At 42.1% G+C, this 20,488-nt stretch overlaps 1 protein-coding gene and 1 pseudogene across 1 annotated transcript in view; both read left to right on the top strand.

The window, feature by feature from the left end:
• The window catches only part of PRR14L (proline rich 14-like), a 79,381-nt gene that overhangs the window by 32,088 nt on the left and 26,805 nt on the right, over positions 1–20,488 (top strand). The window contains exons 4-5 of the mRNA XM_006894889.1: positions 11,688–16,666; positions 19,050–19,070. Of these exons, the coding sequence (XP_006894951.1) occupies positions 11,688–16,666; positions 19,050–19,070 (5,000 nt within the window). The remainder of the gene's footprint in view (positions 1–11,687; positions 16,667–19,049; positions 19,071–20,488) is intronic.
• LOC102861090 lies at positions 4,335–5,260 on the top strand (annotated as a pseudogene).

Raw genomic sequence — 20,488 nt, 5'->3', positions numbered from 1 at the left:
ATCTTTCTCCTGTGGAACAGCTGGTGGATCTGAACCGTATATCTTTGGCTTGACAGTGCAACAGAAACAACAGATAAGAACCCTGTCCTTTCCTGTGTCATCCTCACAATTTCCAACACCCTCAAGCCCATTGCTACTATCATGTGTCAGTCCACCTGGTTGAGAGTTTTCCTTTTTTGCTATCCGTCTATTTTCCCATGTATAATGGACTTCTCCAAGAAATGACCTCTCCTAGTAACTTGCCTAAGTACATGAGATGAAGTTTCATCTGAGTGCACTTTCTGCAAGACTTTCCCTTTGTTCTTTTGGCAGTCCGTGGGATATTCAGCACTCTTCTCCAACAGAATTCAAACACAGCGATTCGTCTTTTGTCATCTTTAGTCATTGTCCAGTTCTCACATGCATAGCAAGTGATTGAAAAGACCATAGCCTGAATCCAGGTGCACCTTAGTTCTCAAACTGATATCATTGCTACACAGTAAGGTAGGACTATGCAATTGTTAAGTGTGGCCTACAAGAAGGATTATATAGCTTTCTAATACTGTAAATAAGATACATAGCACCTTCTGTGTGCAAACGTGCAAATGAAAAGCATAGAATGCCAACATGGAGATTGGTCGGCTTTGCCATCCTGCCAAGGTTAAATCTATCAATCTCAGAGTCAGAAAATTGGAATAGAAACAAAAGAGAGGAAGACCTGAACCGAGATTAACTGACACAGTCATTGTAGCAGTGTGGTCAAGTGTGTCAGAGATGATGAGAATGGTATAGGATAGGACAGGGTTCAAATCTGTTGTTCATAGGGTCACTATGAGTCATACTCATCTCAGCGGCACCACAAAAACACCATCAAGAAACAAGAAGCAGCGAGTATAGTGCTTCCTTTGGGCCAGAGGTTTCTTGAAAGTAAAGGGTGAGACTGAGACACAGCAGTACTGTGGAGGTGAAAGAGAACCAGAGACAGCAGTACTAGATCTGCCAAACCTCAGAGCTAGAGCCCAGTGCCTTGTCCTAAGAGTGAGAAGAACATCATTGGCAAAACGTAAAGAGCTTTGTAACACTTGCCCCAGGCCAGGGCAGGGCCTAGAGAAAGCCACCAGGCTGAAGATCAGAGAAAGCTTGCTTACAAGTATAACTGAGAAGAGACTGTCCTGATGGAAGGATTGTATCCTGAGTGTTTCTTACCCGAATTATAACCTGCTTCTTCCCTAATAAACTCCACAGTGATGAGTTTTTTTCTGTGAGTTCTAAGTGGCCATTGAAATGAATTCTTGAACCCAGTAGTGAAGTAATAAGAGCTATGGGAGGGATGACTGGTGTTAGAATTGTTGTGGGAAGGTGTGGCACATGAGAAGACATGTCTGACCACATAGAAAGTGGCATTGTGTTGCTGCTGTTGATGAGGATCTTCTCCTTTGTGATGTCAGATCCTACTCCAACCCCATGCCTCTGGCACTGTGTTCACCTGGGCTGACGGACTTTTTTCTTTTTAACCAGTTGAAATGTGATTCTTTTCCTTATTAATATATTTCATTGATTGGCTTTTCTAATATTAAACCACCCTTAATAGCCAGTATTGCTAATACCATTTATCTTCCCCCCACTTAATGGAGTTCCTTTCTTTGTCAAATATCAGTTGCCCAACACCCCATGAGAGTCATGGATTGGCTTTTGCAGCCATCTGTATGCTGCAGTAGTGGAAAGAAATGGAGACACTGGGGGAAATTGCTCCTTAACTGCTTTTCAGTTTACACTCTTGATGTCCTTGTCTACCTTTTTAGAGTTCTTAAAATGGTAGGGTACAGATTTCTAGTAACTTTACTTGTGCACGTGAGAAGCTAGAGGATCCTAGACCTGCTCACACTACCATCATCCCAGCAACCCCATATTGGTTTGTTTTTAGCAATGAAAACAAATGTTTACATTTGGAAATTTTATTCCCATTTATGGCATAATCTTCTCATAATTTACATTTTTGATGGTGAGGAGTTTAAGAAGCAGCTAGTTGTATGCGCGGACTCTCTCTCTCTCTCCCTCTCTCTCTGCCTCTTACTCTCTCTCTTTCACTCCTAGATATCATGGAAGAAGTGTAGCCATTTTTAGAAGAATGGCAATACTTTAGGGCCTGGTATCAAGCGAGACCAGTCCTTGGTGAAAGAGATTATTATGACAGAAAGTCAATGAAAAAGAAGACATTAGATAACAAGAATAGACATAGGCCAGCACAGTGGCATTTGCGAGAATGGTGCAGGATCAAAGTGTTTCTCTCCTTCTGCTGGAAGTACGTACAGAGTTTCTTCCAGACTCTCTGTCTCACCTAGCAACAACAGACATTTGGAATTTTTTTATACGCACAAGGTTTTGTATGGATGTTTGTTTTCGGTTCTCTTGGATAAGTACTTGGAAATGGAATTACTGTGTCAGATGTGAATGGCAGCTCTAACATTTTAAGGAATTCCCAGATTTTTCCCCCAGCACCTGCACCATTTTACCTTCCAACAGCTTTCTTTCTGTGAAAATTCCCATTTCTCTGTATCTCCTCCAGCTCTTTTTAGATTCCCTCCCAGCCATCTGAACTGTGAATTGCCACTGTGATTTTAATTTGTACTTCTCTAAATGAGTAGGTCCTTCCCATCTTCTCTCTCCGTTTATTCAGTATTTTACCATAAACTCCATCAGTACTTCAAAGTTTGAATTTTTCCCATTTAGCTTTTCTTTACCTTCTTCTCAGCTTTTCTTCAGCTTTCTCTCAGGTTGAAAAAATACTGACTATATGCTTCCATTTTTGGTTTCCTAACTCTTGATCTTTGTACATTTTGTTACATTAGTTTACTTTGCCTTCTCATACACTGTTAGAAAAAAGGCTGTTCAGTGCAGCCCTTTCATTTCATTGTTTCTTCCATTGCTGTAACTACTGTTCATTCCAGAACAAGTTTCAGTCTCTTCTGATCCATTTAGGCCTTTTCTTTCTTCCTTATCTTTTTATTGATCTTTTTTCCTAGTGTAGTGGTGGTGGTTATGTGCCGTCGAGTCACTTGCGACTCATAGCGACCCTATGTAGAACAGCCCTAAACCCTGCTCTATTCTGTGCCAATCGCACTGCCTCTGACACACCCATCCCAATTACTCCAGTCACTGAATCAATCCACCTCATAGAGGGACTTCCCCTCCTACACGGTCTCTCCACCCTCCCAAGCATGATGTCCCTCTCCAAGGACCTGTCCCTCCTTCCAACATGTCCTTAGTATGTCAGAAAAAGCCCCAGAATCCTTGCCTCCAAGGAACAGCCTGGTTTAACCCTCTCCAGGATGAATCTGTTTGTTTTCTTGGCAGTCCATGGTATATTCAATACTCCTCTCCAGCACCACGGTTCAAAGGCATCAATTTTCCTTCTATCCTCCCTAGTCATTGTCCAACTCTCTGATGCATAGCAAGTGATTGCAAAGACCATAGCCTGTATCCGACGAACCTTAGTCTCCAGAGTGACACCATTGCTTTTCAGTACCCTGTAGAGGTCCCTAACAGCCGACTTTCCCATTGCAATACTTTTTTTGATTTCCTGGCTGCTGGCGGCAAGAGTTTTGACTGTGGAGCTAAGCAAACTAAAGTGGTTAATGATTTCAATCTCTTCACCATCCATCCTGATGTTGCCAATTGGTCCAGTGGTGAGAATCTTTGTCTTCTTGACATTGAGCCTCAATCCATACTGAAGGCTGCAGTCCTTGACCCTCTGCAGCAAGTGCATCAGCTCCTCCTCAGTTTCAGCAAACGGGGTTGTGTCATCTGCATAACACAGATTGTTAGTAGATCTTCCACCAATCCTGATGCCACACTTCTCATAGAACCCAGCCTCTTGGATAATCTGTTCTGCATACAGGTTGAAAAAGAATGGAGATAGGACACATCCCTGGCATACACCTTTCCCAATTTTGAAACCATGTGTTTCCCTGCTCTGTTCTGATGACTGCCTCTTGGTCCAAGTACAGGTTTTGCGTTAGCACAGTTAAATGTTCTGGGATTCCCATTCTTCTCAGAGTCAGCCACAGTTTGTTATGAACCACACAGTCAAACGCCTTTGCATAATCAATGAAACACAGATAGACATTCTTCTGGTATTCCCTGCTTTCAGCTAAGATCCATCTAACATCAGCTGCAATATCCCTAATACCACAACCCCTTCTAAACCCAGCCTGGACTTCTGGCAGTTCTCTGCTGATGCGCTGTTACAGTCATTTTTGGATAATCTTCAGTAGACTCTTGCTTGCATGTGAAATCAATGATATTGTTCTGTAGTTTCCACACTCTGTTGGCTCACCCTTCTTTGGAATGGGAACAAATACAGATCTCTTCCAGTCAGTTGGCCAAGTGGTTGTTCTCCAGATTTCTTGGCACAACTTGGTGCGCAAGTCCAGGGCAGCATCTGTTAGTTGAAATATGTCAATTGGTATACCATCTACTCCTGGGGCCTTGTTTTTTGCTATTTCCTTCATAGCAGCTTGAACTTCTTCCTTCATCACCATAGGCTCTTGCTCATATGTTATCTCATGAAATTCTTCTGTGTCTGCCAATTCCTTTTGATACAGTGACTCAGTATATTCCTTCCATCTTCTTTTAATACTTCCCGGATCATTTAATATTCTTCCTAAAGCATCTTTGATTATAGCAACTTGAGGTTTGAATTTGTGCTTCATTTCCTTGAGCTTTTCTAGGGTGGGGGAGGATATAACATCCGTGATGTCATTCTACAGTTTGATTTTGAGTCTTTATTGTTCAGTGAGTCAAATCTGGTCTTAAGATGAACTCTCCTGGGAGTTGAACACTGTGGCCGGCTGAGGGCAGTGGGGATGAGTGACTGTACTGTGAGTGGCTCAAGATGAATGCCGGAGCCAAACTGTCAGCAAATGGCCCTTTGGATAGCCATGATCTTTGTAAAGGTTTTTCTTGTGTGAAAAATGAACTTTTGCCTAGTCATCCTCTTGAGTTATCAAAAAAAACCTTCCAGCTTGACCAAGATAAAATGCACTTCTCCACCCTAAGGAATATCCAGGCGTCACTTTGCCCGCTGAAACTGCAGGTGGAATTCAGGACTGTGCAGCTGGTTCAGCATCTCCCATTTCTTCTGAGCTGAAACCTCCCACTTGGTGTTCTAAGGGGGAATGATGAGACTGTTGGATTTGAAGATATGTTTAGTGATCCATCACAAAGTGAAGTCATGGGCGAGCCCCACTCGATGGTGGAGCTCAAGCTCCGTTTGCTGTAGAGCAGTGTTCTGCCAGCACACCCAGAAGGCTGCAGGGCACTCAGTTGTCTTCTTGGATATGTGCAACATTAACAGCACTGACACACAGGGGAAAAAAAGATGAACTCTCCTTCACTTGCTTTCCTTGTTGGTTTCTGGCCATGTGATACTGAGCTTCTCCATCATCTTTCTTCAGATGTAGTTGATTTGATTCTAGTGTATTTATTCTACCTGGTGAAGTCCAAATGTATAATCATTTCTCTTGTCGGAGGAGAATTGTGTTTGCAATTAATAAATTGTTGGTCTTTCAAAATTCTCTCATACAATCTTTGGTGTCATGTCATTAAATATCCAAAAAAATGAACACAATACAGTACGTTGAGCTTCTGTTACCATTATCTGTCTTTTGGGCCTAAAGATTTATACATTGAAGTGAAATACTAATTTTTTTAAAAACCCACTCTCCAGATTACATCATACTTTCAGAAATGAAAGTGTTTCAATGAAAAGACTCTTTCCATAAAATTACTATCTGCTCATTTATTTGGGCTTAAAGTTTATATAGTCTAAAAGTCATATAGATAGAATGGATGAGAGGCATAAGGAAATTGGTAGTAATTACTTTTACTAGCTTTTCTGTTTTGATCAGATATCTTCCCGCATACTTGTTAGTTCTGTAGTCAGTTCCAACTAAGGGTGACACCATGTGCAGAGTAGATTGTGCCCTGTGATTTTAAAAAGCAGGGTTCTAGGCCTTTTTTATGAGGTACTTCTGAGTGACTTTGAACTCCTAACCTTTGGCTAGTATGCTGTATTTGACAATTTATTCCTATAACTTATACTCTGTGATCATATAATGACAAAGCTTGGTCTCACATACTTTGGGCATGTTGCTAGGAGAGGCTATTCTTTGGAGAAGAACATCATGCTTGGAAAGTGGAAGATTGGTGAAAGAGAGGAAGATCTTTAATGAGATGGATTGACATAGTGACTGCAGCAATGGTGCAAGTATATCAGAAATTATGAGGATAGCACAGGGATGTGTGTGTATATACTTAGATAATACAGCTTTGATTTTGTTTTCTTAACCTTTTCATGACTTTTAAGAAACTGCCCATATAACATTTTTTTAAGGTTTTTTTTTTATTTTTTTTTTCTATAATTATATTTTATTAATTTTCATAAACATTTACAGAGATTTTGGGTTTCCATTCATTCATTGTTGCACTATTCTCTCTACCCTCCTCCCAGTTTGTTCTTGTCCAAATGCCACAGTGCTTGTCAAAGCCAGTTCTGATTAATCTTCTTTGTCACTGTGTCCTTTGCCATTCCCTATCACTCCTCCCTGAGAGAGACTTCACCCTGAGTCATAAGGAAAAGGGGATGGCGTATTCTCTTAGCTACTTCCTGCTGAAAAGGGACGCTGTGGGTTTCAGGGTGAAGATGTTCTCTCACTACTCTAAAGGGCCCCTTTGGCAGTAGGAAACACATAGACTATTATGGAGATTGATTTTGGAATTTAGATGCACTCTTATTGATTGTGCTTGGCCGTACATGTTCATATCCTTGAAGATGTATCAGCCCATATAACATTTTATGTCTCCTGGGTTTAGAGGGAAGCTCTAGTCCGACCTTCCTCCCCCGCCCCCATTTATTATTAGTTTCAATGAAAAGTTACAGAGACTTTGGATTTCCGTTCATTCATTGTTGCACTTTTCTCCCTTCCCAACCCTTGCCCTAGTATACTACCCTCTTGGAAAAGTAAAAGAAAAATTCTTTTCATTGTTTTACAATCTCTTCCCCCAGGTCCACTCCACTATATAGTCTTCACTCTGGACTCCTGTCATGACAAAAATACCTAATAATTTTCCCTCTTAAACAGTTTTCTCCCTCATCTGTTTCAGTGCAGTATAAATGATTGAACCCATCCTTCTCAGTCTCCTCCCAACCCCGAGGTCAGTCCTGCTTTACAACAGTGGTACCATGCAGTATTTGTCCTTTTATGACTGAGATACTTCACTCAGCATGGTGTCCTCCAGGGTCACCCATTTTGAATAATATTGCATGAGTTCCTTGTTTTTCAATGCAGCATAGTATTCCATTGTGTGACTATACCACAGCTTCTCTATCCATTCATTTGTTGTTGGGCACTTAGGTTGTTTCCAGCTCCATGCTATTGTGAACAAAGCCGCGATAAACATGGGTGTGCGTATATCTGCTTAGATGTCAGTTATGGTCTCTTTGGGGTATATTCCCAGTAGTGGAATTGCTGGGTTGACTGGTATCTCTATTTGCAACTTTTTGAGAAAGCGCCATAACGTCTTCCACAGTGGTTGCACCATTTTACACTCCCACCACCAATGAATAAGGATTCCAGGTTCTCCGCAACCTCGCCAGCATTTGTTGCTTGCTGTTCTGTTAAATTTTGCTATTCTTACCGGGGTGAGATGATATCTCATAGTTGTTTTGATAGTCCCACTTTTAACGTGTGCTTTCATTTGATAGGAGTTTGTAATAACTATATGAATTTGAAGAAAGAAACCTCATCCCACCAACCCCAGCACCCCTTCAGGATATTAATTGTATCAAGATTAATTAATCCCATATACAATTAATATACAATTAATCCCATTAATTGTATCAAAATCATATTGTTGTTGTTATTGTTATATGCCGTTGAGTCGCTTGTGACTCATAGCAACCCTATGTACAACACCCCTAAACTCTGCTCTGTCCTGTGCCAGTCGCACTGTTTCCAATACACCTATCCCGATTACCCCAGTCACTGAATCATTCCACCTCAAAGAGGGACTTCCTCCCTGTGCTGTCCCTCCACCCTCCCAAGCATGATGTCCCTCTCCAAGGACTGGTCCCTCCTTACAACATGTCAGATGAAGTATGTCAGATGAGCCTCAGAATCCTTGCCTCCAAGGAGCTGCCTGGTTTAACCCTCTCCAGGATGAGCCTGTTTGTTTTCTTAGCAGTCCATCGTACATTCAATACTCCAGCACCACAGCTCAAAGGCATCAATTCTCCTTCTATCCTCCCTAGTCATTGTCCAACTCTCTGACGCATAACAAGTGTTTGCAAAGACCATGGCCTGTATCAGATGCACCTTAGTCTTCAGAATGACACCATTGCTCTTCAGTACTTTGGAAAGATCCCTAACAGAAGACTTTCCCATTGCAATACATCTTTTCATTTCCCGGCTGCTGGTGTCAAGAGTGTTGACTGTGAAGCCAAGGAAACTAAAGCTGTGAACAATCTCAGTCTTTTCACCATCCATCCTGATGTGGCAAGAAAATAATTTCCCATTACATTCAAAACCCATTTCATAGCTGAAATCACATATCTTGGAAGAAAAATTCAGAACAGAAAATAATTTGGTTTTAAAAGGGTTTAAAGTGGAGGAGAAATGGAAATGTTTTTCCATTTTGTGTAAACAAGTTTGGAGAGCTTCTTTATAGTGCATCTAAACCCTTTATGAATGGCATTTCTAATCAGCTTAGAGAAGTTTGAGGGTTTTTTTCCATATTTCCTCATGGAAAATTTCAAACTTATTCAAAAGGGTAAAGAAGAATATACTAAGTTCCCACATACTTAACAACATTCACCTTCAGTAATTACCAACTCATGACCAATCTTGTTATTGCAAGTAATCGGGTTACGCCAGAAACTCCATTTACAGAATAATCTCTTTTCTGTTTGGTTTTGTCTGAATTTTCTTTTCCAAAGAGTACTTTTATATATATGACTTACCTAAACTCAAGTAATAATAGTTTTTATCTAATAACTAATATAACCTGTCATATTTAAATTCTACTGTTTTTCACTAAATCATTTTAATACTTTGTGCATCATTTTGCATTGTGACATTTCTGTGCACACATAATGCATTTTAGCTAAATCTAAATATTTGTTAAAAGCAATTAAATTCCCTAAAGAGAGGTAAATAGAAGCTGGGTTATTTCTCTTCCAGAATAATTTTTTGTTTTGTGCTTAGTTACAATTGCATGTTACCAAGTTTAAAATACATGCTGGAACTGTGAAGTATGGCAGTTCCAAATGAGGGGGGGACCTAACATGTAACCTTGAAAATTTTGAGTGACTTTCTTTTCCCCCGTTAGCTATCGATGGATAAAATTAAAAAATTCCTTGCTGTCAAGTTGGAACAGACACATAGCTGGCCCTGCCAGTAGGTTTTCAGAGGCTTCAAATCACATGGGATGAGACTGCCCATTTTTCTCTTTCAGAGCAGCTTTGAACTCTCTGCCTTGGCTCGGCAACACAATGCCTTACTCACTAGGCCACTAGATCTCCCTGTGGCATTAAAAAACCCTAGAAAGTTACTTTTTCTGATTAAAAAATTTTTTTAATAATAATTTGATAATGTCCTATTTGAGCACATCAGATGCACTATGTGAATCTGAAATGAAGTGTTTTTACTGAATTAACATTGAGTTAATTCAGGAGAAAGTTTAATCTACAAACTAGTTATTTTAAATAACATTTTTTTTTTAAATCCATCATATAAGTGCTTATCTCCTTTCTAAGAAGATGAAATACGAGATACATTCCAACTTTGTGATTTAAGATGGCAGATAAGTTCTTCTAATTCTCTTAAATTATTATGGTAATGAGATGATTAGAACGCTTCTGTTGCCTTCAAGAGAATGTGTGTGTCATTTTCTCGCATAACTTCTAAACTCGTATGAAGTCCAGACCCCTCACTCCCTACCTCACAAAGAATAGAATGCGAGTGGTTCGAGTCCTCTGCAGTACACAACAACGACACTTTACCAGCTAGTATTTTTTGAACACTGAGTACAAAGCTTTACTCCACCAAAGAACCTAATCACACGGTAGAATATTAGACCACAATGAGATTAACAGTATGCTGGCTTTCATGTTCCTCAATACCACATATAGTTGAAAAGAAACAACTTGTATTTATGTCACATATTATATTATAGTCTGTACTGTTTTCTCCTTCTCAACTAGAAATTCACGTTCTCTGCAGTAATGGTCTTGAATCAGCCATTCTATGCATTCACTACTTCAATATTTCAGAACTCTTCTTCATGTGTTTTCTGTAAATTGCCCATAGTATACCAGGGTGAACTTAACTTGCAGTACTGATGTCCTCTGTCTTGTTACTTCTAGTAAATGGATGCCTTCATATTCCTTTAGTTGATGGACAAATCCAACATTGGGCTTAACACAAAAGCTCTCATGGCTCCAAGGGGGGAGCAGAGGGATGAGGATGGCTAGAGGGTGACCAACCATAGGGTCACACAATATGATGGGTGGAGGGAAGGGCAGGTACAAGAAATGGGAAGGATCTGGTGTGAAAAACAATGTATACACACTCAGTAAGTAAACCAGTATAAAATAAAAATTTTATTTTAAAATTTTTTTTAAAAGCTCTCTGAACAGTAAGCATTGCATCTTTGTATTTCAGTCTACTTCCTTCAGTGTCCTTAATGTGTACAGTAATAAAAGTAGTATTCCTAGAGCATGGATAAATAAGACTTTCTCCTTCAACTGTATCATCAGTAAACTTAAGTCAGTGGGAAAAGGGAAGTGTGTTATATTTTGAAGTGGATTATTGACACTAATCGAGGATAAGGGTCTAAGTTATTGCTGAAAGTTTGGTTTTAAAAGTTGGCTTCAGTCTGCTGCATGTTATGTGAGCTAGTCCGTGGTTCTGTAGTATTGTTGTTGTTTCTGTATAGGTAGCTTTCTTTTCATAGCAGAAGAATCCAAGCCTAAAAACAATCCAGGTAAAATTGCCTGAATCTCTTATTTTATAGACTGCTGCTTTTCACTGTGGGACGAAAGGGATCTTCAGCTTCATGCTCTCCGTGGTCCGGACTGCAGGCTGGTGGGTGGGAGGACCTACTCCTCGGGTTGGCATCAGCTGCTAAAGGAGAGCTGGTGGACTGTGGGCTTGTAACTAACACGCATTGTCGAAGGCTTCTGGCAAGTGACAGCAGTGGGGAAGGGGAGGGTAGAGCAGCTTGTATCCAGCCACCATGCTTCTACCTTCTTCCTCTCCGCTCTACTGTGGGATGGAAATTTCTTAAGTTTCCAAGTTAGACATATATCTGCATACTGTGTTTAGTTGACCAGCATTTTGTCTAATGAAAACCAAGTAAGTAACATTTAGAGAAAGGCACTTGTTTGAAATTAACATGCCCTTCCCGGGTATGATTTTTTATTTTTTTTATTTTTTTCCAGGTATGATTTTTTGACTCTTGGTATATTTTGCAGCAAAACTGTGACATAGAACACTAACTCTGCAGTTCTCTTTTTGAGTGGTTTGTTGTTATTGTTGTTGCTGCTGCTCTTGGTTGCATGACTCCATTCATGGTGGTAGAACACCTTTTTCATTTGTGTGTTTGCTGCATGTACTGATTTTTGTTTCTTTCTCTTGTACATTAGGAAGTACACAGATTACAATGGAAACTCTGCTCCAGTCTCCTGAAAAAGTACAAGGTATGAAGGTCAATGAGGCCAAGATGGATACTAATGAAGGACACGGGCATGGCAATGTGAGTAAAGATCTCTCCACTGGGTGCAGCGAATACCCAGAAGTAGACAGAATCATGGCCAGTGGTGAGGTTTCCAACACCAGCCCGTTAGTTTCCATAGAGCCTGTAACAGTTGTGGACTCTGGATTAACAGAAGCAACTTGTAAAGAAAAAGAATGTGAAGAATTAAAACCTTGTCCTTCTTCATTGTCATTATTACCAGGGAACAGTGCCATTTCCAAAGTGGACAATGGGAAGGAGCCGTTGTATAGATTAAACCTTGTCTGTGAAGCAGATGACAATCACCAGCACGTTCTCAGCCACCATGATGAAACACACAGTTCTGCACGCGGCAGCCCCGTGTCCATGAAAAGTGTAGTTGTCATAGAACTCTTGGACAAACATGATAAAATTTCATCTTGCACATCCAGCGGACCCGATGTAGACTCCAGAACAACATCTCTAGAAGAATGTGGTCAGAAGGATAATGGCTTGATGGAGGGATCCACTGAAAAGATAGCGACTTCTTGTTTTGATGATCAGAGCAAGAACTTGGCATCCAGAGAGAAAAATGAAGACCCGCTTTGGAACCCTAAGAATGAAAAGGGGCTGCAGTCTTCTGTTAATCCTGCACAAGCAGAAGAGGATGTTAATGGGCATCATTCTGACTGTTCTGGTGATTCTGTAACAGAAAATACTCCTAGTAACTGTTCCATTCCAGGCAGTATCCACAGAGTGAACTCTAGCTCATTAATGACCAGTTGTTTGACTGCAGGCACGGGAGTAAAATTAAAAGAGAATTATTTGAAAATCACTTCAGACATTGAAGGAAGCTTGATCACCCATGAGGACCAGAGAGAAACTTCTGCTCATGTTAGCCATCTAGGCAGACACGATGAACAATGCCATTTTTCCTCATTGATGCAGGGTGAAGAGCCAGAACATGCAGCCACAGGAGATCCCACTGTGTTAAGGGAAAAGATTTACAATAAAGACTCTCAATCCATTGTGACTATAATGCCAGAGAGTCTGATGAGTCCAGCAAATGAGATGTCAGAACCCAGGAGTATTACTGTTCCGGAGCTTGAATCTACATCTGATTCAGATAAAACTCAACAAACCTCAAATAAAGATATTCCACATGGAGGGGAGCAGAGCATTGATTGTGAGCTTAGTGAACTTTCTTCTACTGATGCAGTGGCTGTAAACAAAGGAGAAAGTGAATGTGTTTTAAATCAACAAGTGTCCCTTAATTCTCAAGACCATGTGAAGTTGCCAGCTGACTCCCTACAAAATATAAACAAAGCAACCCTGGGAACAGCAAGTGAGGACTTTGAGGAGAGCCATTTCTGTCCATTGGAGCCTGGAGCAGACAACACTGCTGGTACCCAAATCATTCCCATTAAGACTGACATGAAAGTCATATCTCCATCAGGTCGTAAAACCGGGGGCACCTCTTCCAACACTTCCACCTTAAACATCAACCCAGGAATCCCAGAACTTAAAAAGAGGGTGACAGGTTCTGGAACAGAAGATCTACTACATTCCAAGAAGAAAACAGCCACATTTCCTCAAGAGATCTCTGCCACAAAATGTCGAAATGTTCAATCTCAGAATAAAAGTGGCTGCCATTGTGTAAATAAAAATACGTCAGAGGGCCTGCTGTCTGCCTGTACTCGTGTTGAGTCTGGCACCACCATCCTGGAAGGAGAAAATCCTTTGATAAAATGTGAAGACACATTTCAGAAAAGTGATCACCGCTCCCAAGGAACAAAAAACTCAGTGGAGAATTGTGTTCATGAAGGGAATGAGACCCTGGAGGGAAATGAACTTGACAGGAGAGACACTGAAGATCACCTCCAAGGTTGGATCAGAGAGGAAACAACAGTAGACATGCTAAGTAATGGGGCCCCAGATGCAGTCACTTGTACCACCAGTCACATCAAACACAGTGAGCAACACCTGGAAGGAAGGGGACAAGATTCCTCCAGAGACACTGTGTTTTGTAAAGACAGTGTCTCTGATTGTGTTCCACAGGGACTAAACCAGTCTGCAAACATTCCAAGTCCTGAAAAACTGTTGGACCAGTCTCCTAATCTTACATCCTCCTATTGTAAAAACGTGAACCAAGCAGAAGAAAGTCAGACTCAGAGAGCAGGTGAAGCCATCAACTGCTGGAGAAAGCACAACAGACCAGATAGGTGGAGAAATGAAGAAAAAGCAGCTAAACAGACACAAGATAGTGAGCAGAAGGAAATCATCTCAGAGTCGGACAGAGACCAGAGCTACGACCAAAAGGACTTGGTGCCTCATTTAGGCGGTAATCACCTGCCTTCCTGCGGGAGTCCAAAGAAAGAGGGTTTTAAAAGATCCTTTGAGAGTCATTTGCATTATAAAGACTCTGCAAGCAGCCTGGTAGACACTGTCTCCACAGACTGTGGTGATGAGCCTGGAGAAGGAGTCCTGGACAGAAAGGCATCTGCTGTTGACCAGGACCCTGATTTCCCTGGTGCCTCTGCCTCGACAGTAGAATCTCTTGTTAAGAAAAAATCATGTGAAGAGAAAGTGTGCAGATCTTTAGAAAGCTGTGAAGTAGAATTGTATAGACACTCATGTGCCCTTGAGGCAGAGGCCGATGCCAGGTGTGCGCCAAATGCCGGAACCTTGGCTCCAGGAAATGTGTCTTTGAATTCTGTTCATCATAATCAGCAAGTTAACGGAGCATTGCAGAGAGAACCAGCAGTGATGGGTGAAGGACTAAGTCAAGAGTCTGAGCTCAACAAGGGAAATGCTTTGGAAATTTCTTCAAGAGCGTCAGTGTCTTCTAGTTGCCAAGAGGAGAACTCTGTTCACCTAAGGAGCTGCTTCTCTGAGAGAATGCCTTCGTATCTGTCTGCTCGAAAAAACTCAGCAGCTGATGTTAATAATGCACTGGGTGGCGCAACTAAGCTAAGAAATCGTTTCAAACCAAAAGATGGTGAGATACTTTGTGAAGGTGTAAAAGCTTTCACAGTTCTGCCTGAGAAAAAGGAAGACCCTCCAGGGGGGAGGAGTAGTCCTGGTGAAGGAGCCAGTGTATGTGTAAAAAGTGACAGGCCAAGAGTTTGTTACTCTGATGACAGACATCTGCCTGTGACACTGGAAGAAACTGAAGTGAAAAGTAATGAAATCCGAGAACACCAGGGGGAACCACTGGATCACTTAACTTGCGGGGGGGAGTCCGAAGACGGGATGCCTAGAGAAGATGGTAGTGATGATACGAGCAAGATTTCTCACACCCACTTTATAGGTGACAGGATGGTTGGTTTTGCTGAGAAACAGCACAACCAGGCTTTGGATAACCTGTTGCAGAAGGAAGAGAGACATAAAAAACAAAAAAGAGCACATGCTGTGTTGGAACAGTGCACATCGCTTGATAGCTTGTCTGATGAGGTACTAAAAAAGAACCCCCCTAAAGAAGAAGAACATAAGCCCACTGTAATGAAGGAAACCCCCCTTGCCAAGCTGACCAGGGGCGATACTACTGCAGAGTCTCAAAAGCTGAAAGACGGAAAGGTAGAAAGCGGCCATCATCCACTGAAGAAGGACCTGGAATTGTCCCCAGGGCCCAGGCTTCCTGGCGCCCCTCAGAAAGCACAAGATCCCCACTCTGCCAGGTGTGATGAGCTACGTGGTGCCTTTGGGAACACTTCACATCGGAAACAAGTGCTTCCCTTAAAGAAGCAACCACCTCGAACATGTAAAAGGACTTCCTATCAGGATCTAGCAAAGGTGGGCAGAAAACTGGGGAAAATCCGAAACACCACCCTTTTAAAGAGTTCCAGAGAATCCATTCCCACAAAAGAGCCCAGACTTCTCCATTCATCTTCTCTGCCTCCCCCTGCCCAAGTGGCTTCCGAGCCCATTGTGCCCGGGAGCTTAACTCACCATATACCAAAGCAGTGGGCTGCTCCGTGCCATCTCTTGAGAAAGCTTACCAAAGAATCAGCCTTACTGAGCAAGCTGTCCGTCCTCGCACGGAAGCTGGCCCCAGATCCTAAGACCCAGAAATTGAGATATTGGCGCTGCTCCTCTGAACTCCTTCCAGTGGCTAAAAGTTATAAGAGGCTCCGCTATAGAAGGTTCCTGGATGGCTTCTCCTCGAATACGATGCAGCTGGATCCCTGTTTGGCAGCTAGCAGGTGGAACAAGACACCTGGCAGCAAACCTGTGGCACTTTACCCTCTGGAAGCCATCAAGCTGAACTTGGTAGATTTGAGCCACAAGATGCCATCCCTGCTGTTGGGCTCTGAGATTCTCCCCATGTCCTTGGACGTGAACTCAGGTTTGGACTGCATGGCCGAGGCCTCAGTGACCTTCCCCGAGCACTGTGCCCCAGAAGGGCTTGCCTTAGGAGAGGCCCCCAGGTGCTCAGCGCAGCCTCCCAAGTGGACTTTCTCTTTCTTCTTCTCACACGGCAGTTCTGGGACGGCCACATTCAGGGAAGACACCCACCTGCAGAGTTGGGCCTGCGGCCAGGCTCCCTCAGTTCCCCTCACTCCCCTCCACAGCTCTGGCAGTACCGCCCTAGTGCAGAGCAGAGCTGGTGTCTCTGTCCTCGGCCTTCACACGCTGCTAGCACTTTGTTCCCCTGGCTGTTACCGGATCTGGACCAAAAAACGAAACTTCTCCAACCACATGGCCACCATGCAGAGGCTCTTCGTGACCCAGTTCAAACAGGGCTTGAAAGGCTTACGGTCTCCGGCCTCCATCGCAGATAAAGTCTTCTGCTCTCTGCCCTACTCACTGGGCAGGGTTCTCTCCATTTGGAGCCAGCATGGGCCCTCTGCCTGCCCCCTCGAAATCTCTGCTTTGCATTCAAACCACAGCAAGTGGCAGCCAAGCCTGCAGACGAGCCTTGTCACCGCAAGCAGGTAAAAAACCTGTATTCTTCTTCTTTATAACTGTTTTTATATTTGCAGTCTGCCTCCTGGGAGAGAAGAGGGAGTGAGCACTTGTGCAAATGTGAGGTGATTTGGGAGACTCCTTGCGCCTGCATTTCCTGTTTACCTTGCCAGTTCTCTGCTGAGGAAAGGCTACAGTAGTTCTTCAGTGTAGACTCCTCTTCATTTCCTTGCAACTTCCTTGTGTTCTGTACCATCCTTTTTTCTGTCCATTTCTTTCTTCAAATCTCACTCTTTTTAATCTTGTTTGTTCCTCTCTCTTCCTCTTTATAAAGAAGAAAAACACCTAGCAAGTGAAACAATGAAAAATAATGATCTGTAGCTCTGTCTTAACATGTTTTATATAGCCAGTATCTGACTCATTGTTTGCCATGTAATAGAGAGAAATAATTATAACAAATTATTGATATATAGAGGCATCACCAAATCTAACTACCTCACCACAGTTTCTCTAGAGCAAAGCCTGACATTTACTACCTTTTTAGAATTTACAAATTTAAAATGAATTGGCCAAGCTGTTACGATGTTCTTATTATGTACTGTAGAGTCGGAACTGACTCATAGACCCTCCAGCAGGTTTTCAGAGGCAGTATTGCAAAGGAGAATACCTACCTTTCTCCATTGGAGCCCCTGGTGGTCTCGAACTGCATGTCTGGGCTGGCAGTGCAACTCCCTACCACTAAGCCACCAGAGCTCCCTTTTGGCTAGAGATAAATTCGAAAATACTTAAATCTGTATTTTGTTTCGCTGAATGTATGAAAATTAAACAAGGAGTCTTAACATTCCAGATGACCAGAAAGAAGTTTTGCCCTTTGCAGATGTAAGCATTCTCTTATGCAAACTTGCTCTGTCACTGAAAAGTGACTGGTATGTATAATACCCTGAGCATGTTTGCAGAAAAAAACAACTATATGAAAAAGGTTTTGGCAAAATACTTCTGAGGCTTTGTCTGATATACTTTGGACATGTTTTAAGAAGGGACCGGTCCTTAGAGAGGGACATCATGCTTGGGAGGGTGGAGGGACAGCGCAGGAGAGGAAGGCCCTCCATGAGGTGGATTGATTCAGTGACTGAGGTAATCGGGATGGGTGTGTTGGAGACAGTGTGATTGGCACAGGACAGAGCAGAGTTTAGGGCTGTTGTATATAGGGTCGCTATGAGTCGCAATCAACTCGACGGCACATAACAACAACACCTCAGACTCTGAGCACTGTCGATTGAAATTGAAAGATTAATTTCTGTATGTATTTGTCCAGTATTTTATGTATTTGTCCTGTATAGAAGTATTGTTATGTGCCATCGAGTCACCTGCGACTCATAGCAACCCTGTGTACAGCAGCACTGAACCCTGTTCTTTCCAGGGCCAATCTTACTTTCTCTGACACAGCTATCCCCATTACCCTAGTCACTGAATCAGTCCATCTCATTGAGGGTTTTCCTCTCTTGCGCTGTCCCTCCACCCTCCCAAGCATGATGTCCCTCTCCAAGGACTGGTGCCTCCTTGCAATGTGTATGTCTAACAAAGTGTGTCAGACGAAGTTTCAGAATCCTTGCCTCCAAGGAGCAGCCTAGTTTCACCCTCTCCAGGACAAACCTGTTTGTTCATCTAGCAGTTCATGGTATATTCAGTACTCCAACACCAGCTCAAAGGCATCAATTCTTTTATCATCCCTAGTCATTGTCCAGCTCTCTGATGCATAGCAAGTGATTGCAAAGACCATGGCCTGTATCAGGCATACCTTAGCCTCCAGACAGATACCTTTGCTCCTCGGTACTTTGGAGAAGCCTCTGACAACAGACTTTCCAAATACAATTCATCTTTTAATTTCCTGGCTGCTGGTGCCAAGAATATTGATTGTGGAGCCAAGCAAACTAAAGCTGTTTAACAATCTTAATCTCTTCACCATCTATCATGCTGCCAGTTAAGCCACTGATGGGAATCTTTGTTTTCTTTGTTGAGCTTCAATCCATAGTTAAGACTCCAGTCCTTGGCCTTCGCCAACAAACACTTCATGTCCTCCTCAGTTTCAGCAAACTGCGCTGTATCATCTGCATAATGCAGATTGTTGATGAGTCTTCCTGTAATCCTGATGCCATATTTCTCTTCATAGAACCCAGTCTCTCTGATGCATAGCAAGTGATTGCAAAGACTATGGCTTGGATCAGGTGCACCTTTGTATAAATACTTATATATAAAAATTTAATATAATACTGTCTGCTTCATCTAATACAGCCATAAAATGTCTTAGAACAAATCATGATTTTAATTGATGGTGCAGTTATTATTGCTTATTTGTTATGTCTCTCAAATTGCATGATTGCTCTGTGCTGTAGGCCTGTCACACACTGCTTTGAATTTTGTTACTGTTTTTTTAATTATTTCAAAGGTCACTGCAGGGAGGCTTAATCATTTCACCCCACAAATGATGATTTCCTGTAGTCCTTTTTCTTCTAGAACACTTTCCCTCCTGACTTTTCAGTTTAATGGTTTCTCTCTTTCCCTTACACTCTTCCCCTGGGTTTTTTGGCTTGTTTGTGCTTTTTGCTTGTGGTATTTTTTGCTTGGTTTTTGTTTTTTTAAACCAAAGATAGAGCAGTGATGATCATAGGAACTTTCTTACTCAAGCACTGTGGCAATTGGAAAATTAAAACAGCCATTCAGATGGCGGGGAAGAAGAACAAACTGGGGAGGAGGGTGGAGAGAATGGTGCGGCAATGAAGGAGTGAAAGCCCAGAATCCCTGTGAATGTTCATTGAAACTAATAAAATTTAATAATAATTTAAAAAAAAAAGTCTGCTATTTTTCTGAGCACACTTGAGAATTTTTTCCAGTGTGATAAATTGGAAAACAAGATTTGCTTTTTATAATGTATTATGAGACTTTAGTCACCAGTTCAGAACTGGCCCTCCAGTGAGTTTACAGAGGCTGTAAATCGGAGAGGAGGATTTTTTCCATCTTTCTTTCAAGGAGCAGGTGATGGATTCAAACTGTCTGAGTTTGAATTGGCAGCCCTATTTCCTGTCCACAAAGTTCCCTTTAAAAATAACAGCTTAAAAAAAAAATAACAGCTTAATTATATAGGAACCAACTCTATTAACAGTTTTCTTACATAGCTTAGTTTCATGTTTCCATAACTTTAAAAAAATTTTAAGACTAGAAACTAGTAAGTTTAATGATACTAGAATTATACAGAGCTGAGTAAAATTGTTGTTATGTGCCATCAAGTTGTTTGTGACTCATAGCGTCCCTGTGTACAAGAGCTCTAAGCACTGTTCTATCCTGTGCCAACCCAGCCATCTCAAACACAGTTATTCCCAGCGCTCCAATCACAGAATCGATCCATCTCATCAAGGGTCTTCCTCTCCTTCGCTTCCCCTCCACTCTGCCAAACATGATGTCCCTCCCCAAGGACCAGCCCCTCCTTGCAACATGCCCAAAGTATGTCAGACGAAGCTTCAGAATCCTTGACTCCAAGGAGCATTCCAGCTTCACCTTCTCCAGGACAAACTTGTTTGTTCTCCTAGCAGTCGATGGTATATTCAACACTGTTCTCCAGCACCACAACTCAAAAGCATCAATTCTCTTTCTATCATCCCTATTCACTGTCCAACTCTCCAATGCATAGCATGTAATTGCAAAGACTATAGCCTGGATCAGGCGCACCTTAGTCTCCAGCCTGACATCGTTGCATGTCAGTACTCTTGAGAGGTCCCTCACAGCTGATTTTCCCAATGCAACTTGTCTCCTGATTTCCTGGCTGCTGTTACCAAGA

This window comes from Elephantulus edwardii, unplaced genomic scaffold (genome assembly GCF_000299155.1).
Source record: "Elephantulus edwardii isolate Elephantulus edwardi_28Jun2011 unplaced genomic scaffold, EleEdw1.0 scaffold00151, whole genome shotgun sequence".
In the NCBI taxonomy this organism is placed as follows: Eukaryota; Metazoa; Chordata; class Mammalia; order Macroscelidea; family Macroscelididae; genus Elephantulus; species Elephantulus edwardii.
Note: the sequence above shows the minus strand (reverse complement) of the source record. Positions and strands in the feature narration are given on the sequence as shown.